This window comes from Ochotona princeps, chromosome 28 (genome assembly GCF_030435755.1).
Source record: "Ochotona princeps isolate mOchPri1 chromosome 28, mOchPri1.hap1, whole genome shotgun sequence".
NCBI lineage: Eukaryota > Metazoa > Chordata > Mammalia > Lagomorpha > Ochotonidae > Ochotona > Ochotona princeps.
This window is the reverse complement of record NC_080859.1, coordinates 22,971,357-22,993,429: the sequence shown is the minus strand read 5'-3', so window position 1 is coordinate 22,993,429 and position 22,073 is coordinate 22,971,357. Positions and strand designations below refer to the sequence as shown.

General features: G+C 45.0%; 1 protein-coding gene across 1 annotated transcript in view; it reads left to right on the top strand.

The window, feature by feature from the left end:
* The window catches only part of BDP1 (B double prime 1, subunit of RNA polymerase III transcription initiation factor IIIB), a 70,929-nt gene that overhangs the window by 37,309 nt on the left and 11,547 nt on the right, over positions 1–22,073 (top strand). The window contains exons 22-35 of the mRNA XM_058656200.1: positions 721–863; positions 4,284–4,466; positions 4,513–5,089; positions 5,476–5,657; positions 7,433–7,817; positions 10,322–10,444; positions 12,805–12,841; positions 15,037–15,129; positions 16,060–16,288; positions 17,714–17,868; positions 19,519–19,669; positions 19,937–20,108; positions 21,333–21,399; positions 21,840–22,020. Coding sequence (XP_058512183.1) covers positions 721–863; positions 4,284–4,466; positions 4,513–5,089; positions 5,476–5,657; positions 7,433–7,817; positions 10,322–10,444; positions 12,805–12,841; positions 15,037–15,129; positions 16,060–16,288; positions 17,714–17,868; positions 19,519–19,669; positions 19,937–20,108; positions 21,333–21,399; positions 21,840–22,020 — 2,678 coding nt within the window. The remainder of the gene's footprint in view (positions 1–720; positions 864–4,283; positions 4,467–4,512; positions 5,090–5,475; positions 5,658–7,432; positions 7,818–10,321; positions 10,445–12,804; positions 12,842–15,036; positions 15,130–16,059; positions 16,289–17,713; positions 17,869–19,518; positions 19,670–19,936; positions 20,109–21,332; positions 21,400–21,839; positions 22,021–22,073) is intronic.

The following is a 22,073-nucleotide window of genomic DNA, read 5'->3' as shown; positions in this document are numbered from 1 at the left end:
TCTCCAAAATATTTTTTTTGCCTCTCTATATATCTAAATACATAAGCACATATTTTACAATGTCCAGTTTTTTTTTTTAGTACTTTTTCTGTATCAGGACAAAGTCTAGATTTAAAATGATTATAATCTGTATTTGATTCCAAAGCATTAAAAAAAAAAGCAGCGAAGTTACTTTTTATTTTGCAGTGCATGCCTTGTGCTCTTAAAGCATTATATGCATTTCTTCAGTAATCTTTAAAACTTTCTCTTTAAGTAATATTGTTTTGGCAACAGAGCATGAATATTGAATACTCAGTTTGTTTCTTAATTTTAAAAACTAAATACCTATTTTAGTGATTGAAAAAATTTAGAAAGTATTTTCTGCTGTTAAAAACATAGCAGAACTGGGGTGCGATTGTTGTGTGTTGGTTTACGCCTCCACGTTGAGGGCAGTCAGAGTCCTGCTTACTCTGCTTCCTGTCCAATGTCCTGCTAGTGTATCCTGGAAGGGGCAGGCAGTGGCTGCAGAGCTGGGGTCCCGCCCACCGACAGGACCCTTGCTGTATCTCCATGCTCCTCGCTCAGCCTGCCCTGTGCCGGCTGCTGCAGGCATTTGGGGTGATAAGCTAGTGGTTCTCACGCTCACTCTACTTCTCTCTCTCGCCCTCATTCTGCCTTTCATTAAAAAAAACCAAAAAAACAAAAAAGCAAACTTAAAGTAATATTGTTTCATCTTTCTAGCCAAATTCACAAATTGGAGCTGAAATTGAAGCTGTGTCCTCCAAAGTTTCAGAATGCAGAATTTATGAAAATGAAGGTCATGATGTGGTTCCTACAGAAGATGCTCAAGTTAACAAAATAAATATTTTAGCTGAAGAGATGAGGTGAGTGTGCTGTTCTTGAGGAAAGCGCAAAATTTCTCAGAGATATGTTGAAATTTTGCATGGTTGACTTGATGTTACTTAGTGTCTTGAAAATGTAGTGAAAGTGTAAGCTGATCATTTTGAAACTGTTTTAAATTTGTCTCTTCAAATACTGTAAGAATTGCACAGCTACTGTTCTCTTGTTTTGTAATTTCTTTGAAAAATTTGTCGTAGTAGACAAAGATGCTTAAATTCTCTGTATTTCCCAAAGAAATGTCTGATGTAGTGAGTGAAGTTCACAGATAGAAGTGTTAGGGGCTCCTTACTACATTGTATGATTAATCGGAGGTAACTGCGACAGAGTCTGAGGCTGCAGCAGTGTCTTGTCAGTGAGATGTACTAGTAGGGATGACATTTTCTCATTATTAATTGCAGTCTACTTTATTATTATTAATTTTAAAACAGAATGTGTTAGTTTCCTTAGTGCAAATGCCTCTTTCTGTAAGAAGCTCATGGGCTAATTCATTTACTGTATTATATTTGTTACTGGACATGTCTTAATGACGTATGAATTTTCTACCTATGAGTTTACTTTGCACATTTTAAGTTCCTTTTTTTTTTTTTTAAAAAGATTTATTTTATTTCCATTACAAAGTCAGATATACTGAGAGGAGGAGAGATAGAGAGGAAGTGGAGCTGCCGGGATTAGAACCAGCAGCCATATGGGATCAAGGCGAGGACCTTAGCCACCAGGCCACATTGCCGAGCCCTCTAAGTTCCTTAATGTAGAAAGGCCTTGGCTTTGGGGGGAAGTGAAAAAGAGAAGTTCTATTCCTTCCTGACCTTCTGTGAATAGGTGAAGCGATAGAATTTATCTGAGCACGCGGTCTTTTGATTTTGTCTTTTAACAATTTACTTTCATTAAGCAGATTTCGAATGGGAAGATTTTATTGTTTTGATATGTTTGTGGTTTTTGGCTTGTTTTGTTTTTGTGTGGTAGAGAGCAAGCGCTCCCATCCCTTGGTTCACTCCCCAAATGCTTACAATGGTCAGGACGAAGCTGGCTGGAGCCAGTGCCACAAACCGAACCCAGGTGTCCCGCAGGGGTGGCAGGAAACCAATTGTTCTCTTTCCTTTCTTTTTCTGTTTCTTTTTCTTTTCTTGTCTTTTCTCTTCACTTCTTTTCCTTTCCTTTGCTTTTTTTTTCTCTCTTTCTCTCTTTCTCTCGTTTTTTTAAAAAGCCTTTTCCTACTGTCTTGAGCACATGTAGTTATTCCTGTCCAACAATGATTCTAGGAAGCATTCTCCCTAAATTAAAGATGTGCCTGTAAGGCAGATGTGTGGGGCACTGGTTGAGACACTTCCTGCATGTCCACTCTCCGTTGTGGAGGGCCTTGGCTCTGTCTCTGTCCAGCTTCCTGCCAACATAAGCTCTGGGTGGCAACAGGTGGTGCCTGCTGTCGCCCCACATGGGAAACTTAGATTCAGTCCTGTGCTCCTGGTATGGCTGGCCTGGCTCAGCTGTCATGAGCATTTGGGCAGAGAACAAGCTGTTGGGAGAACACACTCATTGTGTTTCTCACTCTGTGCTGCTTCTGTCTCTGTGTATGTGTCTGTCTCTGTGTATATACACTTCAGCCTTTTACAAAACAGGAGAGGTAAATATATAATTTGTTTTGAGTCTTTTTTAAGATTTATTTATTTTTATTGCAAAGTCAGATATACAGAGAGGAAGAGAGAGAGAGAGAGAGAGAGAGAGAGAGAGAGATCGGAAGATCTTCCATCCGATGTTTCACTCCCTAAGTGACTGCTACGGCTGGTGCTGACCCTGTCCATACCAGGAGCCAGGAGCTTCCTCCAGGTCTCCCATGCGGGTGCAGAGTCCCAAGGCTTTGGACCGTGCTCAACTGCTTTCCCAGGCCACAAGCAGGGAGCTGGATGGGAAGTGGGGCTGCCGGGATTAGAACCAGCGCCCACATGGGATCCCGGTGCTTGCTGGGTGAGGACTTTAGCCGCTAGGCCATGGCACTGGGCCCAGATCAAAAGTTTCGTTACTAAACTTTAGTTCTTAGGATTTATGACTTTCAGGCTAGCAGATTCCTGCAGTTAGACAGGCAGTATCTCCTAAAAGAAACATTTGTATGATCAGCCTTTGTTTTTCTTAATGAGGAAGATTTAACTTTTAAACTTCCTGTAGGGCAATCCCATCCCCACTCCTGCTTCTTCACCCGTTTTAAATCCTCAGAACCTGCTGCAGCTGTCAGCTGTACCGTGGCTAGAGGAATCATCTCTAAATACTGTGAATATAATTAACTTTTTTTTTTTTTTTAAAGATTTATTTTATTTTTATTACAAAGTCAGATGTAGTGAGAGGAGGAGAGATAGAGAGGAAGTGGAGCTGCCGGGATTAGAACCAGCGGCCATATGGGATCAAGGCGAGGACCTTAGCCACTAGGCCACGCTGCCGAGCCCCAATATAATTAACTTTTAATGTCCCTACATTTTGTTGTCCCTTTTGAGCTCAATGGCAGCTTGGGCTTATTATACATTTTATTCTTAAATAGCTTTGCAGAAGCGCATTTGACTGTGAACCGTTTGTAGTTAAATTTGTTTGCCCAAATACATGTAGCTATACTACAATATTAGTCAGTGTCATAGCTTAGAACTTGCGTTGTGCTTCACTACCAGCCTCCTTCCTTTTCCGGGTAATTAATTTTAAAACATCCTGTAGGATGTTTTTTAATACAGATTTTTCAAATAACTCAAAGTAGAAGCCCCGACTTTTTTTTTTTAATGAATATCCAAGTTTCTATTAATGCTTAAACTTCCTGGTTGAGTTCCTTGCCAGCTATTAAAATACTTTCCAGGAAACTAGGGCTCCCCTGGAAGAGTCTGTTTGGGCAGGTGGAGGGCCACCTTGACCTGTGGCCCGGGCTGTCTGCAGAGCTTCACTGAGTTGTCAGGCATTGGGTGGGAGACGGCTTGTCCTGCAGGCTGCTCTTGGTCCAGGACAGCTTGTGGCCACTGTGTGTGTTTTCAAGCTGAGTTCGTGGCATTTGTTTCAAAGTGCTATTATGAAATTCTTTAGGTACTTAGCATCTTGAGTTGTCTAGTTATTATTATTATTTTTTTGAAAATTACTTAAAGCAGCATGAAGCTACATGCCAAATAAGTGACTGAAAGTAAGCCCAAAACAAAAAAGATTAATATAATTTTATCACAATTCCCTGGGCTCTGTAGAAAATGAAAGCTGTAAAAGCTTTTATGTTCTTTCTTTCATATCAGCAATGTGTTTCTTCGTTTTACATGCTTGGTTTTATAGCCGATTTCCATATAGTCATTTGAACATAGAATTGTTTGATCTAACAGCTGTTGCATCAACAAGGGATCAGAATCCCTTCAGAATTATTGTTCTTCAACATAATTTGTACTTCATTCTAGAGATGAAAATAAGCTGTACTTTCCTAGTCCTGAACAATTGATAAAAGAGAAATTCCAAACGACTCAGCTGGATTTGGGAGCAGCACGGTGTGAGAAAGAGGAGCCAGAAGGGGAAAAATACACAATCGAACAGCATGAGGCGAGCAGCCCCAAAGATGGTGCCCAGCAGTTTGGAGCCCAGCAGCTTGGAGCCCAGCAGCTCGGTGCCCAGCAGCTCGGTGCCCAGCAGCTCGGTGCCCAGCATCTTGGAGCCCAGCAGCTCGGAGCCCAGCAGCTCGGAGCCCAACAGCTCGGAGCCCAGCAGCTCGGAGCCCAGCAGCTCGGAGCCCAGCAGCTCGGTGCCCAGCATCTCGGAGCCCAGCAGCTCGGAGCCCAGCAGCTCGGTGCCCAGCAGCTCGGAGCCCAGCAGCTCGGTGCCCACCATCTCGGAGCCCAGCATCTCGGAGCCCAGCAGCTCGGTGCCCAGCATCTCGGAGCCCAGCATCTTGGAGCCCAGCATCTTGGAACCCAGCATCTTGGTGCCCAACAGCTCGGTGCCCAGCATCTTGGAGCCCAGCAGCTTGGTGCCCAGCATCTCGGAGCCCAGCATCTTGGTGCCCAACAGCTCGGTGCCCAGCATCTCGGAGCCCAGCATCTTGGTGCCCAACAGCTTGGTGCCCAGCATCTTGGAGCCCAGCAGCTCGGTGCCCAGCATCTCGGAGACCAGCAGCATCTTGGAGCCCAGCATCTCGGAGTCCAGCAGCTTGGAACCCAGCAGCTTGGAGCCCAGCATCTCGGAACCCAGCAGCTTGGAGCCCAGCAGCTCAGTGCCCAGCAGCTTGGAGTGGCCGACCATCGGCTCCTTCCCAAGGTAAGTTGGGGAAGCTGTTGCTTGTTGGCCAGCTCTCTGTTTTGTTAGGATCACGAAGGAAAATGATAGTAAAATGCTGTCTTGATTATTGTACTGTAACTGTTTTCATGCAAAGGGATGAATTTACAGCAGTATAAGTGTAGAAATTAATCGGTTGTGTATGTGTATAAAAGCTTAGTGGTTTGGGGTGAAGGGGGGAGAATCCCAGTACCTATGAAATTGTGTCATGTAATACACTGTAATTAATGAATAAATGAATAGAAAAAAAAAAAAAGCTTAGTGGTGTAGGTCAAACAAGCAAGCCGTATGTTTACACAGAGCTTGTTTCCATAGTAATGTTAGCGATTTCTGCTTAAATTTGAGGAGAAGGCCGAGTTCCTGACGTCTCTGGAGGTTTGCACAGGAAAGAACGATGCAGGTGCTGCGCGGTCTAGTGTGGCTGAGCAGGATGCTCAGCTGGGAGCCGGCGGAGATGGCCGCCCGCACCCCCTTGGTGAGAGCCAGCCTCTCAGGACACCAGCGAGGTAATGCTCGGTTTACCCCATGCTTTGGATCAAGGACAGAGAAATCATCTCTCTTTACAGACGTCTGGTTTTAATTCAGTGGCAGACTGGAAAGATAGCTTGTTACTGCTGGCGGGGGTGGGTTTTCATCACAAGTCTATTTCTTTCCTATTTCTCGTACTTTTTTATTTACAGACTGTTTGTTTTGTTTTTTTAATCCCTGGGAAGATTGTTTTTCTCTCCTAGGATTACAATTTCTGTGTTGTCCGTCAGGGACAAGCAGAAGCCTGACAGGGTGGTGTGACTCATACTGCCAAAGTAACTAGGGCGCTCCTTCAGTTGGGGCTGGAGACGGTGAGTGGGCCCTGCTCGCATGGCCTTCCGATAAGGTGGGAGGAGCTGAGCTCTCCAAACTCCCAGAGATTTCCTGCCTCCTGCCTTTTTTTGCTTTTAAGTCTAATTTGTTTATCCAGTAATACAAATCAGTATCACTTTGTGATTCCATATTCAGTATTTGTAGGTTCCATGTCTTCCCTTTTTCTCCTTTCTTTAAAGTTTATTTCTTCATTGGAAAGAGTTACACAGGAAGAACGCTGGAGGCGGGGAGAGAGAGAGGGAGGGACTGACTTCATCCCCTGATTAACTCTTGAAATGACTGCCAGGACCTGGGCTGGGTCAGACCAGAGCGGAGTGAGCAGCTTCCTCTGGGTGTAGAAACCCACGCACTTAGGCCATGTGTTGCTGCCTTCCCTGGCACATCAGCCGGAGGCAGATCGGAAAAGGACCATACTGCTCTTGGATTGGCCTTGTGGGATGTTGGCGCCGTAGGCAGCGGCTTTACTCACTGTGCCACAGTGCCTGCCTACATCCCTTTACCTTGGAGTTTTCACTTGTGCTTTTTTTTTTTTTTTTTTTTTAATATTCATTTAAAAAATTTCTACTTGGAAAAGTCAGATATACAGAGAGGAGAGACAGCGAGGACGATTTTCCATCCATTGATACACTGCATGCAGCCACGATGGGCAGTGCTGAGCCATTCCAAAGCCAGGAGCCAGGAGCCAGGAGCCAGGAGCCAGGAGCCAGGAGCCTCCTCCAGGGCTCCCACACAGGTATAGGGTCCCAAGGCCTTGGGCTGTCCTGGACTGCTGGGATTAGAACCAGCACCCACAGGGGATCTTAGCACATATAAGGCAAGGACTTTAGCGTCGGACCCAGCTGTTTATTTCATCTCCACTTCCATTTCATGGTAAAAACATAGCCTAGAATTAAAAATTCACCATGAAAACTTTATGATTATATAACTAGGCATTCACTTTGTATGAACAACTGATAGTTACTTGTTAATTTGCTTACTCGCCTCACAGCATAAGCCTTTAAAAGAATGGGTGATGGGGTGTTTTCTTTGAATGACTGGAACAGGAATTACTTTTTTAGTTTTCACTAAAATTCCTTGCGGTGCAGGTATTTGATGTAGCGTTCAGTCACCGCTTGGCGTGCCTGCACCTGCTCCTGGGAGTCTGGGGTCAAGTCCGGACGGCGCTCCGCTCCAGTTTCTGCTGATGGGCACCCTGGCAGGCAGCAGCTGAGGCTCACATGTTAGGGGCCCTTTCGCCTACATGAAGACCTGGGGTTGAGTTGCAGGTTCCTGGCTCAAGTTAGCCCAGAGCTGGCTGCTCTGAGCATTTGGGGAACAACCAGCAGATGAGCTCTGTCTCCTTCAAATAAAGTAAACAAGTAAAAAAATTTACAGTTATTTTTGTGCATACATGACTGCGTTGTCTTTTTTGATTATTTAGCTGTCTACAACTGACCAATGAGTCCGATTACTCTAAAATTGCTGCTGATCGAACGCTTACCATCTCTTCTGGCTCTGAGAGTAAGGTGGGTCATAACAAAAGGAGAATACAAAGGAACATCAAGCCAAATGTCACCAAAGGACGCGGATGCAAGCGAATCCGGGGTAGGCCCTCCAAGAGGGAGCCTAAGACCTCCCGGTCCACACTGGTGACTCTGCGGGCTGGTCAGGAGGAAGAGGAAGATGATGCTGAGGAGTTTGACTTCACCGAGGAAGAGACCTGTCATCTTGCGCCAGAGGAAGTCAACAAGGCTCCCGTGTTCGTGCCCTTGGGTCTCAGGTCTCCCGAACCTGTTTCTGCTCAGATTGAGGAAACGATGGAGGAGGTACTTGGTTTTTCTTGACTCCTTAGCGCTTGTATCATCCTTGCTTTTTTTCCCTCCTCTTTCTCTAATATCTTCTGTTACTGGTTATTAAGATTTGAAGAGTTGCTTCTCAAAATAACTTGTACTAAATATAATTTGTTTCGAGCCCAGTGGATAACGTCAAGAATCAGCAGAGGTGGGTTAAGGTGAGCTCCTTTGATGACTCGGCCCTTCCAACGCAGGCCCAGCGAGGCTGTCGGCACCAGTGGACAGTGACAGCTCTGTGTGTTTGTATGTGGTGGCCCCTTAGTCTACTTTCCCTTAATCTTTTTTATGGGCTCAGGCTGAGTTCTGGAAGTTGGTGAAGGTGGGAAGGCCCTTCCTCCTCTGCCCCCGCCCTCCATCCCGCCCCTGTATTGGAAAAAAATTGTGGTAGTGGTTGACATTATGTCTTAACAGATAAGGCCACTCTCTGTGACACTCGCTTCCCATACAGGCATCAGTTTCAGTACTGGGAGCTGTGTTTCTGATCCAATTTATTCGGGACAATAAGCCAGCAGATGGAATATCTTTCTGTATCTCTCCCTCTCTTTCTCTCTGTAAATTGCCTTCCAGGAAAAAAAAAGGAAGTAGGGGGAAAATGTTGTAGTGAAGTATCTGTAATGTAGGGTTTAGCATCTTAACCACTTTTCAGTGTACATTTCAATGGCGTTCAGAACGGTCAGTTTGTTATGCTGCCATCAGCACCATCCCTTCCCAGAATCCTTGTCTCGCAGAATGGAAGTCTACCCCAGAAGCTTTAATTCCCATTGCCCCACCTTTGACCAGTCCGGTCTCCTCTTTGTGTTTCTGAATCAGGCTGCTCTAGCAGCTTCATCCAAGTGGACTCACGTAGTATTGGTTCATTTTGCCTGGCTTATTGCAATTAGCATAATGTTATCAAGGTTTGTGTTGTAGTATAATTCAGGATGCCCTTTTTAAGACTAAGTACTGCTCGTCTGTGCGTAACATTTTACTAAATCATCTGTCTAGCAGTGGACACTTGGGTAGCTTCTGCTCCTTTGGTTATTGAAAGTAATGCTGTGGACATGGTTAGAGGGATGCCTCTTTGAATCCCTGCTCTAAGTGGCTTTGGAGTTGTGTCTTCAGTGGGATTTACTGGATCATGTGGTAATGTTCTGACTACAGCGTACAGACTCCATGTAAGGGTGCCAGTGGCCCAGCACCCTTGCCAAGAGCGTTTGTTCTGTTTCCCCGCCTGTTCTGATGATTGGGAGAGGAACGTATTTCATTTCTGCTTTCTTGTGAGATTCCAGTTCAACTTGATAAAAGAAAGAATAGGAAATAAGACATTTTAAATAATGTTAATCTAAACTTTAAAAGCTAAGCTGTATTCATTAAAAATGAACAGATTGTCTGAATCTGTAGTTACATTTATAAATAAAAGTCAAAACCTAGATTTTGGGGTTGGCATTATGGCATTGGGGGAGTGATAGCTAATGGGTATGGAGATTCTTTTTAAAGTGATGAAAATGCTGTAAAATTGTGCCAGTTGCACGTATCTGTGTTATTACTAAACACAGTAAATTTAGCACTTTCAATGGATGACTTGTATTTGAATAAAGCAACTTTTTAGAAGGCACTACTGCTGTATGATTCTGTAAAGTTAGGTTTTCAGAAAACAAGTTATCTTCTCAGATCACATGGCCTTTTTAAGTCATTCTAGTCATCAGACATTACCAAGGCTTTTCTCTTGTCCTTGCTTCTGAGTGAGCCGAGAACGCAGAGTATCACTGTGGTATCTCGAAGCAGAGTCTTGTATGAACTCTTTACTCATGTTTTCTGCTGAATCATGCAATGTTTTATACTCCCCTCTTTCTTAGTAGGTGAATAAAAGCCCAACTGTGTTGTGTATATCTTAGGCTCAACTGATAGGGCTCTTTGAAAATCAGGTTTGTCAAATTAGGGAGCGTAGTATTTTACAAGGTTGTTGCAAGGGTGTCAGGAATGGTGCAGGCTTTGGGATTGTGGCTTAGGATGAGTGCAGTGCAGGGAGCGGGGGATACATCTTTTAAAGCATCTTCAGCTTATCCGTGCGTTAGCAGGTAGAGCTGTGTAGAATTAGTTGATTACGTGTCTCTTTCTCATACGTGGTGACTTTGTTGAGGGTGGGACCAGGCTTTGTCTTACTGGATTTGGCATCTTTATACCCACAGTATTTCAGCTTTTGCAAAATACGCCAGAAACGCTATCAGACCGAAGGGGCCAAAATGGAATGTGTGGAAAATGATATGATAGGCACTAGGGAGAGAATTTATTTGCTGGTTTTAATTGTCACAGAACTTTCAAAAACTTCAAATGTTTTACGATTGCAAGTTGCTTTCATTGAACTTAAGAATTTCTTAATCATGTGTGAGTTAATTATTTCTTCATTTTCATAGTTTGCTTCACCTGTGTGGAAAATGAAGCTGTGTTTTACTGGTAATGGGATGCCATAATTAAGTAATAAAGCTGTATTTTGGCAGTTTGAGATTACCGTGAATGTTCCAGACATGGAGTGCGTCGTGGTTGTTGAACCTCAGCTCCCGAACACAGATGTGACAGCTCAGGAAACGAAACAAGAAGAAAATGCGAATGCACCATCACTTGTAAGCCTTCAATTCAATGACTTTTTTTTTTTTTTAATTTCTGTTTGCTTTCAAATGCCTGGAGGCTTATCCAAACACTTTGTAGCCGACTTCTGTCATGTGTGGAGTTGTTCATGAGAATAGTAAAAACTGTTGATCTACGTATGAATAATGATATACATTTGATGTGGTAAGCATTGGTTTGTTTTGTTTGTTTCCGGTGTATGACCTCTTAATATCCTTAGTTTTATGTTTAAATTCTGTTGCATGAAATTTATCAAATGTAAATTACTTAAATTCAGCTGCTTTTTGTGTGTGTTCTTTCATATTTTTTTGTAAATGATGAACAGCAACTTTTTAATCATGAAAAGTGTTGGAGTACTTTAAAACTTTTCTTTTGTTGATTTCACTTTCAAGTCAGAGTTACTAAGAGGAGAGGAGCTGCCGCTCATCTGCTGGTTCAATCCCCAGTGATTCTCTCACTGGAGCTGGACTGCTCCATAGTTGGGGAGCTAGGAGCTTTGGGGACTCCCACGTGGATGCAGGAGCCCAGGGCCTTGGGCCATCCTCAGCTACCTCCCCAGGCCATTGGATCTCCCACGCTTCCCCGCTAAATTAGCAGAAATGTAGATCGGAAGTGCGACACCTGGGACATGAGCTGGCTGCCCTGTGCAGATGGCAGCCTAACCCACTGCACCACATTGCTGGCCCTAGAAGGGATGCTCCTTCATTTGCTTCTTGCCTTCAGGCCCGTTTCTAGAGACTTGAAATGATGTTGCAGAGTCTTTTTTTTTTTTTTTTTTTTTTTTTATTACAAAGTCAGATATACTGAGAGGAGGAGAGATAGGAAGTGGAGCTGCCGGGATTAGAACCAGCGGCCATATGGGATCAAGGCGAGGACTTTAGCCACTAGGCCACACTGCCGAGCCCGAAGAGTCTTTTCTTTTTAAAAACTTGAAGGTAAAGCCAGGGATGTCTCCATGCAGTGTTTCTCTCCCCAGATGCCTTCAGTAAGCCAGAGTCGGGGATGTGAGACTCAGCCAGGTAGCAGGGAGCCAGACACCTGCCACCTCCCAGAGTGTGCATTAGCAGGAAGTTGGAGGCAGAGCCAGGCCCTGAGCTCAGGAACTCCAGGGTGGCTATGAGTGTTCCAGGGGGCAGTTCAGCTCCTGGTGGATGGCCGAGGGCCCATCCCAGGTTTCTGTTTGTTGTTGTTTTTAATTAACTTCACTGATTTCCTTGGAACCCTGCTCTTCGGAGCTCCTTAGGTTGCCTCGGGCTTGTTAGTCCTGTAACAATTTTTTTTAAAGTTTTATTTATCTGAAAGAGTTACAGAAGGGAGGGGGCTGTTTTCCATCTACTGAACCATTCCCCAAGGGACTGCACTGGCCATGTCTGAGCCAGCCAGGTGTAAGCCAGGAGGCAGGCACGTGTTTCCAGGGGCCTGAGCACTTGGGCCGTCTGCTGCTGCTTTCCCCAGGCTGTTCACGGGGAGCTGGGTTGAAAGTGCTGTCGTCTGGAGAAGATCCAGTGCCCGTATGGGAGGGACACCACTGTCACACGTGGCAACTTAACGTGCTGTGCCACAGCTCTAGCCCCCAAGTTCTGTCGCTTCTTTATTTATTAAATGAAGTTTGAAGTTTAATAGTAAAAGAATTGCAGTAGTTTTCAGGCCTTGGTTTTCATTGTGTAAAAACTAAAATGAAGGATTTTCTTTGCTGTGAAAAGTAAAATAAGGATGTTACATAGACATAATAATATGGTTGTGTTTGTAACAGAAGAAGAAGGTAAAGTTAGGAATGAGATAAATAATTTGGCTTTTATTTTGATTGTTCAATAAATTTTATAGATGTTGTGGTAACTAAGGGGAAATGTGCCCGCTGTTATAACCAGAAAGCCTGAAGAAAAAGTCAAATGTACTGCTTTTTTTTTTTTTCAGATTTATTTGTTTGAAAGGTGGGGTAGGAGAGGGCAAAATCCTCCATTACTGATCTGCTCCCCAGTTGGTTGCAGTGACCAAGGTCGGGCTGGCCAGTAGCTTCTTCCAGCTCTTCCATGTTGGTGGGCACTGGGGCCAAGCACTTGGGCCCTCTTCCTCTTCCTTTGCAGGAGGTTCCTTTGCTGGTTCACTCTCCAGATGCCTTCAACACCTGGGGCTAGGCCAGGCCAGGTCAGAATCAGGAGCTAGACGCTTCACTTGGGTTTCCTCTTTGGGTGGCTGGGCCCGACATGAGCTGCTCTCACAGGCGATGAGCAGGGTCCTAGATTGGGAATGGCGTAGCTCCAGCACAGGCTGCAGGTCTCCCAAGGGTAGTGCTCTGTAAGGTGCAAAATGTGTTTGGGAAGAGACCTAACATGATGCTTATCTTTTCCTCTCATAGGAAGTAACCAGCAGTGTACATACCCAAGATGAGCCAGGTAATTACTAACAAGTAAACTCCTAAAACTCCTTTTAAAATCTAGCACAATGATTTAGTGATGGTGATAGTAAACGAATCAATTTACTGAAAAATTGGACAAAACGATTCTGTTGTGAGTACAGTGTCTGTTAAGAACTCTGATGTTTTAAGTTTATTTTTAATGTTGTTGACATTGTTGAGAGGGATGCATGGCCCATGTGGGCCTCAGATTACAGTGGGGAAGGGTTGAGGTCTGGAAGTGGGTGGGTGGGACAAATGTTTCAGTTTTTCCTTTTTTTCGCTTTGTTTTTCTCCTGTTTGTATAAGGGTGGGGAGGGTTCTGAGGGAAGAAGAGGGGGTTTGCTCCTTGCTGTCAGACCACATCAGCATCTGGGGATGGGAGGGTCATTTCATGATGCCTCAGAGACCCAGAGTGGGGAAGAATGTTTCGAGGTCCTGGCACTCACTTGAACTGGTAGGTGTTGGGGCCCATCCCAGCCTGGCTTGCCCCCAGCCCTGGCTCCCTCACTCAGCAGGGGAAGCTGCAGCCTAGCAATGGAGTTCCCAAGTTCCCCTCCCTGGTCTTTCCTCAGCCCCAGATCTCCTGCTTTCAGGTGGGTTCGGTGGTCCTGCTTGGTGTGGTCTGGCCTTGGTCCTGGCCTTTGTGTGTTCCAGCGGGTGCTACAGCCTGGCCTGGCTTGGTTTGTTATCACCGTTAGTTCTCATGCAGTCCACAGAGCTGAGCCCATAAGTCCACTATAGAATCTGCCCCCAGATCTGTTTCTTTCATGTTCTGGTGGATGCTGTGACCCAGGCTGTCGTGGGCTACCCTCTGTTTTGAGACCTGAAGGTGGGTAGTGCTGCCCAGCTCAGCCAGGCATGCCCCTATCCCCTAGCCCCAGCCTTTACATGTTTCAGCAGATGGCGAGTGATGTCATTTAGCCCAGCCCAGGTCTCCCATGTTGGCTGGTGTCCTGGCTTGACCCAAACATGCCCACCAATTTCCGCCTCTAAACTACCTAGTCTGTGCTCCCTCACGCATCTCTGAGTTTAGTGGCCTGGTATGTGGAAGCCCCCAGAAATCACTCCTCCCCTGTCAAACGTGCCTTCAGCAACCCCACTCCAGACCCCTAGTCCTGTGCAATCTGCAGCCTTTCCACTGTGTTACAGTTTGTGGCATGGGTCTGGGGCAGCACCCAGCCTGGCATCCCCTGCTTTCTCCACAAATCTTTTAAAAAAAATAGAGCAGGCAATTGTGTTGGCACACTGATACAGTGAACACAGCTTAGGCACTAACCAAGCCCAGTGTGCCTGCCAGCTGTTGGCTGCTTTTGTCACAGCAGTGTAACACTTGCCTGGGTAGAATGCCACCTAGGCAGTTGTCTATAGCTGAGAGAAACTTAGATTTTTGGACTGTAAATTTAGAAGGCAAGTTCAAAGATAGTTTTTTTTGTTTGTTTGTTTTAATTTAAATTTATTTGGAAGAATGTAAAGAAAGAGAGGTCACCAACCCACGGGCTTACTTTCCTCCTGCCCACAATAGTGAAACTGAATGAGACTGAAATCAGGAACTGAGAATCCAGTCTGGATCTTGAGCGAGTGGCAAGAACCTAGATACTTGGGTCATCACCGCTGCTTCCCAGTGTGTTTTGCTTAGCAGCAAGTTGGAGTTTGGAGTGGAGCTGGTTCTATAACCCAGGCATTCAAGAACAGGATGTGGCCATCCCAGGTTATAGCTCAGCCACTGTGCTAGATCCCTGTCAGATGTTTAATAAACAAAGGTTTATTGAGCATTCCCTCTGGATCTACCAAGATGAGAGTGTTTTCTTTGAATTTAATGCCAACATTGTATGACTTCTTTAGTTGTATACAACCTGAGCAGTAAACTATCCTAATAAGGAAGGAATGGTACAGAAATGATGGCATGGGAAGATTTTGGAAACTGTTACTGGAAGAAAAACACCCAAATTGAACAATTTTTTTTTTTTTTTTTTTTTTTAAGATTTATTTTATTTTTATTACAAAGTCAGATATACTGAGAGGAGGAGAGATAGAGAGGAAGTGGAGCTGCCGGGATTAGAACCAGCGGCCATATGGGATCAAGGCAAGGACCTTAGCCACTAGGCCACGCTGCCGAGCCCCTGAACAATTTTTTTTTAGTAAACATTTTCTGGATGATGGTTCTGTCTTCATGTTCTCGTGTTTCCTCACTAGGTACCAACGACAGAAGTGCTGAAGCCGCCATAGCTTTACTTACAATGGGAGATCTGGTGTTGCAGTCAGAGATCGGTGCCGAACAGGGGGATGGTAAGCAGGAAACCTAATTCCTACCTGAAAAATCGGACTCTTTAGAATTTAGACCCACAGTGAGTCAGTTACAAGCCTTTCACTGTTGAAGTGGCAAGCAAGACTTGACTGTTTTTCCAGAAAAGATAGTATCCGTATATTGATCCATCCAGTGTTTTACTCAGCTCCTTAAGGTGTAGTGGCAGTCATCTTGACATAGATGATGCAATAACAGTGGATCTTGTGCTTCTGTTGATTGGCCAAGCTTAGTGAGTGCTTTAACTCTGTGACTCTTGTTGCTGGGGTTGTCTTCATCAGGCACCAGTGTCTAGAGGGCCAGTCACAGCCAACAAGGTTGTTGGACCAAGCCAAAAGATAGGCCAGTCGGGCTTCTCAATAATGGGCTAAACCTAGGAGCTGTGGCCTTTGCTATCTTGTATCTTTAATTACATGAAATGGAAAGTCATGGTAATTCTGTTTTTTTTCTAATAACAGTTTTGACTGGTAATGGCTGGCCTGCCCTTCATTTTGACTGTTAGTCTTTTCTTTCCAGCGGTGTATTTACGGGAAAGCCTCTGGTTCATATTCTGTAGGTTTAGCACTGCTTTCTCAGATGCAGAGGATTACGGTAGAGGCCGTGATGCATCTCTAGAACATAAAATATAGATTTGTAGAAAATCATTGATAAACACAGTCTTGAAATCCATCTGGAGTTACTCTTCCTGAAAGAAACAGAAGGACTCAGTTCAATGATGTAATAGTCTTGAGTTTTCGGACTGTAAGAATTATGCTTCACAAAGGTCATGAGATCAATAGAAGATCATAAATTCAAATGTGGAGCCAAAAAGTGCAGACTTCATAGAAATTTACAATTAGTGTTACAAGTGTTGTTTGGACATCTGTTGCTCGTGAATCAGTTTGATTTTCCTTCCTTTTTGACTCTTCTCTCAGCAGGTGTGTGTGTGCTTGCTGATGCTCATTTGGAGGAGAAGAGCCATGCTCCCTTTAGTCCAGATAATGTCCATGTCAGAGTCGATGCTGAGTGTCGGGGTCCTGCTTCACCAGTCACCAGCACAGCTCTTGAATCGCTTGAAGAAAACAAGATTGTGTTGGAGGAACAAAGTACGAGAGAAGAAGTTGGTCTAGTGGAAAAAGTCAAGGCAACTGCCACAGCAACCAGGTTTATTTTAATATCTGATTAGTACTTACAGTTAAAAAGCCATCATCCTTTCACTGAATAGCTTTGACTAATTCTTTTTAAATATAAGATAGGTAATGGCGATTTCTTGCCGTTTTAAGTAAAAATTGATTTTTATTTTAATGATTGAATGGTTCAACTATAAAATTGCAGCAGCATGTATTGCGGGAGTGGGGGATCTTTTTTTGTCAAGGGTCATTTGGATATTTATAACATCATTCTTGGGCCATGCAGACTTGTCACCTGGGGGGTCTGTTAAGGTGTAGGGTCCGGTCCCAGCTGCCTCACTTCTGAACCAGCTTCCTGCTAATGGGCCTGGGAGAGCAATATGGATGGTTCTAGAGTTTTGGCTTCTGAGCCCAGGCTCCTAACTGCTGCCTGGCCCAAGCATGGCTGGCTTTTTAGAGCAGGAACCAGATGGAAGCTCTCTTTCTCTCTCTGTCTCTGCCTTTGAAATCACTTTTTTGGAAGATATGTTTGTCAGGGCTGGCATTGTGACCTACTGGGGTAAGTTGCTGTCTATAACACCAGCATCCCATCTGGGCCTTTTGAGACCAGTTTGCTCTGTTTAATGGCCTGGGAAAAGCAGTAGAAGATGGCCCAAGTGTTTGCGTCCCTGCAGCATGTCTGATACCCAGAGGAGGCTCTGGGTTCCTGATTTTTGTCTGAGCGAGTGCTGGCCATTGCAGCCACTTGGGTGTGAAATAGCAGGTGGAAGATCTTTCCTGGTTTTGCCCTGTAACTTTGCCTTTCACAAAATTAAAAAAAAAAATTTTTTTAAATGTTATCAACTTAAAAAACAAAAAACAAAACTTAGCCAGCTGTAGATTTATTGAATCTGAAGGCCTTTATGCAGCAGAAACTGATTTGGTCGACCTTTTGTGTCCTTCAGGCCAGAGGTTCAGCAGCACCCTGAATTGTTTCCTGTGTCTTTGGGGGTCAGTGAAGCTAATGTGAGCGTAGTGTTTGTTTCGTAGACTTGGTCCAGATTGTCTTTTCAGGACCTCTAGTAAAATGACTACTTTATACTTTGAGCATTAAGAAAAGAACATGTGGGGCCCAGCGGCGTGGCCTAGTGGCTAAAGTCCTTGCCTTGAACGCCCCAGAATCCATATGGGCGCTGGTTCTAATCCCGGCAGCTCCACTTCCCATCCAGCTCCCTGCTTGTGGCCTGGGAAAGCAGTCGAGGACGGCCCAAAGCTTCTTCCTCTCTGTCTCTCCTCCTCTCTGTGTATCTGACTTTCCAATAAACATAAATAAATCTTAAAAAAAAAAAAAAAAGAAATGAGCAGGTATAGACAGTATAACCGCTGACGGGTGACACAGTTATGGTGTAAGTACTAGACAGAGAGAGAGAGATCCTACACGGTTGGTTACTTTCTCTGCCTCTTTGTTTATGCCTAGGAGTAGTATAGTATCTAAAATGACCAGTAATTTGAGAATGAGAAGCAGATTTGCCAAGCCGAAACCCAATCTTAAGCAAGCTTCACGGACCAGCAGGATGCTTAAGGAAGATGCCAGTTTGTGTGTAACCCAAGAGGTAGTAACAGAGACTCAAATTGGTAAGTTTTATTGCTCTACCACAAGTTAGTATTATGCTTAACATACAGAAAAATAAAATTACATAAGAAATAAATATCATAAATGTGCTATCTGGTTTAAATAATGAGAAACATTTTTGTGTAATTTGATCAATCCTTTCTATGTGTGTGCATAAACAGACATCCCTTAGAAAGGCACACACACAAAACACAGCAGAAAATACAGCCCTGCCTGAAAGACATGAACGGCTCCCAGCTTTTTACTCCCATTTTGGCAAACAGCTAAGAACCAGACTTTTAAAAACTCAAAACATATTTACTGATCTGAGACTCCGAGAACTAGAAACAGAAATCTTGAACTCCTTGGTTCATTCTCCAAGTGCCCACGTCAGCACGACTGACCCAAACCAATGCTACGATTCTGTAACTCAGTCTGGGTCTCCCTGCTTGGTGTCAGGGAGCAGTTTCTGGGGTCCCCTCCTGCTCCCTCCTGTGGGATGCATCAGCAGGAAGCTGGATCTGGCAGAACCGCTGGACTTGGATCCAGGCGTCCGTGAACTCAGCTTCACTGCCTACCCTGGAAGTGTTCTAAGTGGGAGAGAGAGAGAGAGAGAGAGAGAGAGAGAGAGTGTGTGTGTGTGTGTACATACAAAATCCTGTAGTTATTCTGTGTTTAGCCTCTTGAGGAACTGCCAGATTGTTTCCAACAGGGAGTGCACTACTTTATATTTTCACCCAACTGTTTTTTCTAAGTGTCCTTTACCCTGCCTCCCTTCAGACACTTGTCACCACCTGTCTCTTTGGCTGTAGCTGTCTTGGTGTGAAGTGTTGGTTCGTTATGCTTTCTGATTGCATTTCCCCCGGCTGACAGTGTCGTATATCTTCGTGTGCTTGTTTCTGTATCTTTAGAGAAATGTTTGTTCAGTTGTGTGCTTGTTTTTAAATTGGGCTGCCTTTCTATTGAGCTATAACAACTTTTTAGGTATTAACACCTTCTGTTTTTAAAGCTGAATAGATTGGGGAAGTATTTGCCGTGTGATCACATAGCACTCTTGGTTTTTACTGACTTCATTGTTGCTGTGCTGAGTGCATGCCCCTGGATTCCCACGTTTCCACCTCCCTCTTTGCACAGGACTCAGCACCCTCGGGTGGTAGTAAGGGTTTGAAAGGCAGTGCCAGCTCCACACTGCCTGGAGAGTTAACCTCACTTCCCTGTTCAGGAGTTTTCTCTTTCTGGAATTTCCTCTCCTCTGCAATGCCTGTGGTGCAGTGAGCATATACAGTTAGGTTGTAGTTATGCTGGCTGGAGCACCATCCAGGAACTCTGTCAGCTCACAGAACCTTTTTAAAATAAAAATTAGTGTTCCTCTCTGTGACATTTCTTCCAGCATAGCTTCCTCCTGGGTTTTGCCCTAAGAGGGGCTGGCAAGACCTTATACCCACTTAGAATCCTCTTTTGTGTATGTGTTTCTCGTTACAGTGCTGTTGCTGTAGAGGGGGGCACTGCTGCTGTGGCAGCACAGAGTTCATTAGCACCCTTTACTGTTGGAAAATCCCAGTGGCCAGGCTCAGCCTCCTGCTGTGTGACTAAGTTGGGTTTTGAGTTAACAGGGGTTTGGGAGATTAGCTGTACCACTTTGATGTATATCTTACGTGCATTTTATGTTAAAGAAACAGAAGAAAGTGCTTCCGAAACAGCAGAAGTGGAAGATAAAAGCCTTGGACCAATGCCAATAGCAGGGAGTGGGCAGCAGAGCAGGGTGGAGTGCGCCCGTGCCCGCAGTGAGACAGGTGCTGCCCAGGAAGCACACGCAGCTGAAAGGTAAAGGATGGCCGGGATTCTGGGTTTGGGGTTCTGTATATACGGTTTATATATACAGAATATGTATGTTCTATATATATGGTTTATATGCTGTAGAAAGAAGATCTAAGTGTAGGAACTTGATGGTAAAAGGCACTTGTTGCATTAAGCACATTCAAAACGTTTTGAAAGCTATTGGATTAGATGACCTTTAATGTGCTTAGCTCAAAAGAAATCCTCTGGTTTCTGTTGCCCCATTCCAGATAACTTAGTGCAGCTTTCTTTCAGAAATGAAGAGCAAGAGGAAGGTTCAGAATTGGTGCTCGTGCCTCCTGTTGCTCCGCTCGTTTCCTCCTTGGAGCCAGCTGTGCCCATGCTCGCCATCAGCCAGAGCTCTGGTGAGGGGCCCCTGAGGCAGGAGTCTGCAGGAGGCAGCGTGCTCGCCGTTCAAGTGCCGCAGGTGACGGATGTCAGCTGGAACTGGGGTGCGGGGGTGGGGTGTCTTTGCCTCATTTCATAAAGCTCAAATTTAATTTGGCATACACTACAATAATTTCACTTTTTTTAGTGTGCAGTTCTACAGGTTTTTGCAAATATGTACAAGTCATGTAAACAGTAAATGAATAGTTCTGCTACCCCTCCAATCCCTGGTATTTGTGTAGTTCTGTTCTCTCCCTTCCTCCAAGTTCTGTCACTGTGGTTCTGTTTTCTTGCTGCGTGTATGTGTTTTAAAGATGTATGTATTTGAAAGAAAGAGCAACAGAGAGGAGAGGTAGAGTTTCTCCAGCCTCTGCACCCTCCCCCAGTGACTGTAACACCTGGGTTTGCGCCAGGTTGAAGCCTGGAGGGAGGGCCTCCATCCTGGTCTCTTCCCTGGGTGGCAGGGACCCATGGACTTGAGCCATCATCCACTGGCTTCCCAGGCACGTTAGCAAGGAGCTGAAAGGCAAGTGGAGTGGCTTGGACTCCTAACATCCCCTCTGGGTCCTAGCACTATACCCTAGTGGCTAAATCCTTGCCTTGCATCTGCCGGGATACCATACAGACACCTGTTGATGTCCCGGCTGCTCCACTTCCCATCCACATCCTTGCTTGTGGCCTGGGAAAGCAGTTGAGGACGGCCCAAACCCTAGGATCCTACACCCATGTGGGAAACCTGGAAGAAGCTCCTACCTTCAGATTGACTCAGCTAGGATGGAAGATCTTTCTCTCTGTTTCTCATTCTCGCTCTGTAAATCTGTCTTTCCAATAAAAATAAACAAACCAGATTTATTTATTTTTGTTGGAAAGGCAGATTTGTAGAGTGAAGGAGGGAGGGAGAGAAAGGTCTTCCATCAGCTGATTCACTTCCCAAGTGGTCACAATAGCCTGAGCTGAGCCGGTCCGAAACCAGGATTCTCTTCCGGGTCTCCCACATGGGTGCAGGTTTCCAAGGCTTTGGGCCGTCCGCGACTGCTTTCCCAGGCCACAAACAGGGAGCTGGATGGGAAGTGGAGCTGCCGGGATTAGAACCGGCGCCCATATGGGATCCTGGCATGTTCAAGGCAAGGACCTTAACTGTTACGCTATAACGCTGGGCCCAGCTATTGGATTTTGAAAGAATTCGTTTGCTGTGTCAAATTGTCCAGGAAACTTGGTGAAAGTAAGATCTGGCTAACGTCATCCTTCATTTACATTCTTATAGCAGTGTACACCAGCCAATATTGCAGAAGTCCCCCATGGGAATGTCATCAGCTCTCAAGATTTAACAGGTATGATGAGTGTCAGGGTGCCTGCTGGTGTGACTTACCACCTCATTTAACTAGGCAGAAATGCAAAACAGCATTTTTAAGTTTATGGTAGGCTTAAATTCCATTTGGGGCTCAGGGGCCCAGGGACTAGAGCCACTGTATGCTGCCTTTCTGAGCGCAGTAGCAGGAGCTGGATCAAAGGCAGAAAAGCCCAGAGATTAGCTGTCACTCTGATGTGCGATGCCAGCCCCTCAGGTGGTGACTTAACTTGCGATGTGACACACTAACTCATCCACCATCGTCATTCTTTGTGAAAGCACTTTGTAAGGAGTGTGAACATGTGATGTAGTTTTTTTACTTTTGATGATAAGTTGTCATCAGATTGTGTTTTAGAGATGAAATGAATTATTTGTGTTATTCCATGACTCGGAATGACATTATTAACTTTCCAACTTGGATAGGCTTGATAGCTGCTGACATCCGTCCAGAAGATGAGCAGGCATTCATTCTGACTCTGGTGGAAATCCCAGCCAGCGCAGCCGCAGAATTTACTGACACCACTGCCCAATCAGTGCCAGCCTCCTTGCTGCCAGCACCCATCCTGGTCACGTCAGCGAGCTCTGACGAAAGGGCTGACGGGAGGTAATGCGTGAGCTGACTTGTTCTGGTAGGGGCTTTGTGAGTGGAACAATAGC